At 35.8% G+C, this 3,449-nt stretch overlaps 1 protein-coding gene across 1 annotated transcript; it reads left to right on the top strand.

Moving 5' to 3' along the window:
* Positions 1-146: 146 nt before the first annotated feature.
* Positions 147-1,808, top strand: LOC121965027 (1-phosphatidylinositol 4,5-bisphosphate phosphodiesterase beta-1-like; the record flags this gene model as incomplete). Its single annotated transcript, XM_042515192.1, has 3 exons — positions 147-285; positions 587-640; positions 1,589-1,808. Coding segments are annotated over 3 exons (413 nt in total), but the record flags the coding sequence as incomplete, so codon positions are not given.
* Between the last annotated feature and the right edge of the window lie 1,641 nt (positions 1,809-3,449).

Here is a 3,449-nt window from a genome sequence, read left to right on the forward strand (position 1 = left end):
GGTATTTGTGACAAATTTTACAATATCTGATTTTGTAAATAACTCTGTACCCCCACTTACAAACACTGACAAGGTAAATAAATGCCTGTTAGTTTTGCTGTACTTCACATGTTAGAAGCTCAGGCAATCTTTCATGTGATTGACAGGTGGAGGCAGGAAGTGACGCCCCCTCAGAATCTAAGGTGGACCAGAGGGCGACGTTACCTGCAGAGAACGGACTGAGCCACACACCCATAATCGCCCCGAAACCCCCTTCACTGGTTGGCCATCAGCCCCAGTCTGCAGGTACTGTATAAACAAGCAGCCTCCAAATCCCATCATCATATTTTCATAACTAAAATGTCACCTGAAGTTCTTAGACAAGAAAATACAGTATGAAGTTTGCTTCAGTAGATATGCAAACCCCGTAATTTTGAATTTGTGTGAAATGTTGCCAACGATCTTCTTTTATTAAATCAAGATCATACATCGATAGTTTAGTTGCTAATGTCCTGTGATCAACAACTGAAAATATGTTAACCTATATACTTTTTATTGTAATATTTTTACTGGCAAATTAGCATGTGACTTTGTTTATGGTTTCCAGGCTCATTAAAACCATCAGTGAAGACTGAAGACATCATTCAGAGTGTCCTCACTGGTAAGGTTTTTGTTCCTAAACTTCCTCCTTGAGCACTTGCAAGAATATTGAGTAAATTGATTTTTCATTAATTTACTTTGTTTATATGTGAATGATTTATGACTTAATAATATATTTTTGTAGTTACGTTTCCAAGATAAAGGTATTTTTAGACTTACTAATTAGAGCTACCATCACCCTAAAATATTTTCAGTAATGGTTTCATTTTTTTTAATAAATTCATCATCACAGAAGACTGCAATATTGCACTCAGATTTTTTTCAAAGTTTGAAAGGCTTAATGAATCAGTAGAAAACCTATTTTTTCAATGTAATTTGTAGTTGGTGCCTTTTGTGTTCTTTTGTGTTAGATGTTGCACTTGTTTCATGAAAATGGAAATAATTTCCTTTCACTTTATTAATTCAGCAAGTAATTCATTGTATTTTAGCAGTAAACTGAAAGTAGAACTGAGTACACTTTAGTATCTGTTTATTTATCACAAGTAATATTGTTGCGATATTCAATAACAATATCGAATATTGTTTCCTCTTATAGTGCAGCCCTAGTTTCATCATGAGCTGGTATTGCACGAATATCTTTTGTTTATTTATTTATTTTCTTAGAAATGTATGTTTATCCATACAAAAATCGTAGTGGTTTAGGAAATTCACAAGAAAAAAATGACAGTATCCTGTAACATAGTTCATACTGTATGTGTTAGAAAAACAGTGCTCATAACTGTCTTTAGATATAATGTGATAACAGTGTTGTTATATAAGTTGCTCCAATGCAACTTCTAAAACTGCTGATAATCTCAGCAGCCAAGCAGTTGCTTAGCAGCAACGTCATGCATGTTTATGTGCTGCATATCCAAAATATAAATAAAAACTCATTTGCATTTTTTCCAGTTAAACTAGGTTTTTACAGCATGTCCTGTGCGTCACCTTTTTCTGTTGGTCCTGCCTTTAGAATTTGAGGCTCAGACGTTGGAGGAGTTGAAGCAGCAGAAGGGTTTTGTCCGAGAGCAGAGGAAACAGTACAAGGAGATGAAGGAGCTGGTTCGGAAACACCATCGCAAGACCAGCGAGCTGATCAAGGAGCACACGGCCCGTGTGTCCGAGCTGCAGAGCCAGCACCAGCGGCGGCGCTCTGCCCTGCAGAAGAGCCACAAACGAGACGGTAAGAAAAGGTAGGTAGCCCTCCTCTTCTCCTCTTCAAACTGTCCCAGTTAAAGTCTGCCCCTTTTCTCTGTTTATCTGCACCAAAACGAAATCCACTATAAAGACATCAACACAACAAGGAAAAAACAGGCGTTCATTTTTCAACCAACAGGCCAAATGTAGACACAGTTATGTTATTCAAACAAAGCTACAGTCAGCAGTTAACATTTTAACAATATTTTGTATGAAAACAGAAAGTATTTCTATTTTCTTAGTCTCTGTTTTAGTTGAAAGTCATTCTGGAAAATGGAGTAAAATACTATCTAAAATAATAATAGATGCGGTACATTATTTCCCTATCTTTTTATTTAATTTCTCTCCTTATTTATCTGTTTATTTATTTTCTTTCTACATGATTGAAAGGTCATCATGTTCATTGGTTGTGTATTTTGTTTTTCTAAGTTCACATAAACCAATAAAAATAGAATTACAAAATAATAATAATAATAATAATACAGCACACTGAAAAATAACTCAGAGTTCCTCTGGAAAAGCATATATATACAGTGATGGTATAAGAACTTTCTTTTCCCTCTCCATTCCTTTCTTTCAATCTTTCATCTACAAAAATACACAATACATCATGCATTTTTAAACCCATAATAAACTCCACTTTTGCATATTGTGTTGCTCCAAAACAAACAGTGAAGGGCAGAAATCGCCTCTCGAGAAAGAAAAGCAAGGCTGAGCTGTGTGTGGAATAAGAATGAGTGGAAAAGGCTTCCTCCGAGCCTCGGGGACTTGAACCGGGCCCTCAGGAGTCCATCAAACTCTGAAGCAGCAGTGCTCAGCAGACAGCACAGATTAGAGACCTCTCAGACAGTGTGGAGCTGCATGAGACAGATAACACATTTCAACCAAGTTGCTTCGAGGTAGAGATAAGTGCATCGGCTCCTGGAAAAGTTTTATTTGATGACCAGTAGCTGTCATGAGGCCGTCCTTCTGAATTTTTGTTTCTAATCCTCTGACTACAGAAGTTTTATATGAAGACGCATATGCAGTCATTTACAATGTCCAGTTATATAATGAGTAAAGACCTCCTGACTGAAAAAGGAGTATCTTTTTTATATTTTATTTAGTTTTAATTACAGAAAAGTAACATATAAAAAACCAAACAAGCCACATATACACAAAAAACAACAGGACAGTACAATTTCTTAAAAGGAGTGGGTACAAGTAAAACGTATATATCCCTACCCCTTTCTCACTGTTTTCTTTATTATTATTTCAACAAATTCTTAAATTTATTTACAACTAGTGTAAAACAACCATCCCCAGTTTACTTACCACAAAATGAAATAAACCAATAACTTTCTCAGGTTGATTTAAATCCAAATATCTCCTGGTGTTACAGAATAAATAGAAACACCTTTAACACAGCCTTTCCTTATCCATATACCTGCCAAAAATATCTTTATTGTATAGTTTTTTAACTGATTTATGTTCGTGCTTTGTTTCAATCCCTCACCCACCCCACCCCACAAGTCCGCCCCGTACACTGAAATACAGAAAGACTCTTTTTAGTTGTACAAATACATTGTTCTCAAAAATAATTCTCCTCTGAAATTATTGCCCCCCTCCCCGTCACAAAACGTTTTTTGAATATTGCC

The sequence above is a fragment of the Plectropomus leopardus genome, unplaced genomic scaffold, assembly GCF_008729295.1.
Source record: "Plectropomus leopardus isolate mb unplaced genomic scaffold, YSFRI_Pleo_2.0 unplaced_scaffold18264, whole genome shotgun sequence".
In the NCBI taxonomy this organism is placed as follows: Eukaryota; Metazoa; Chordata; class Actinopteri; order Perciformes; family Serranidae; genus Plectropomus; species Plectropomus leopardus.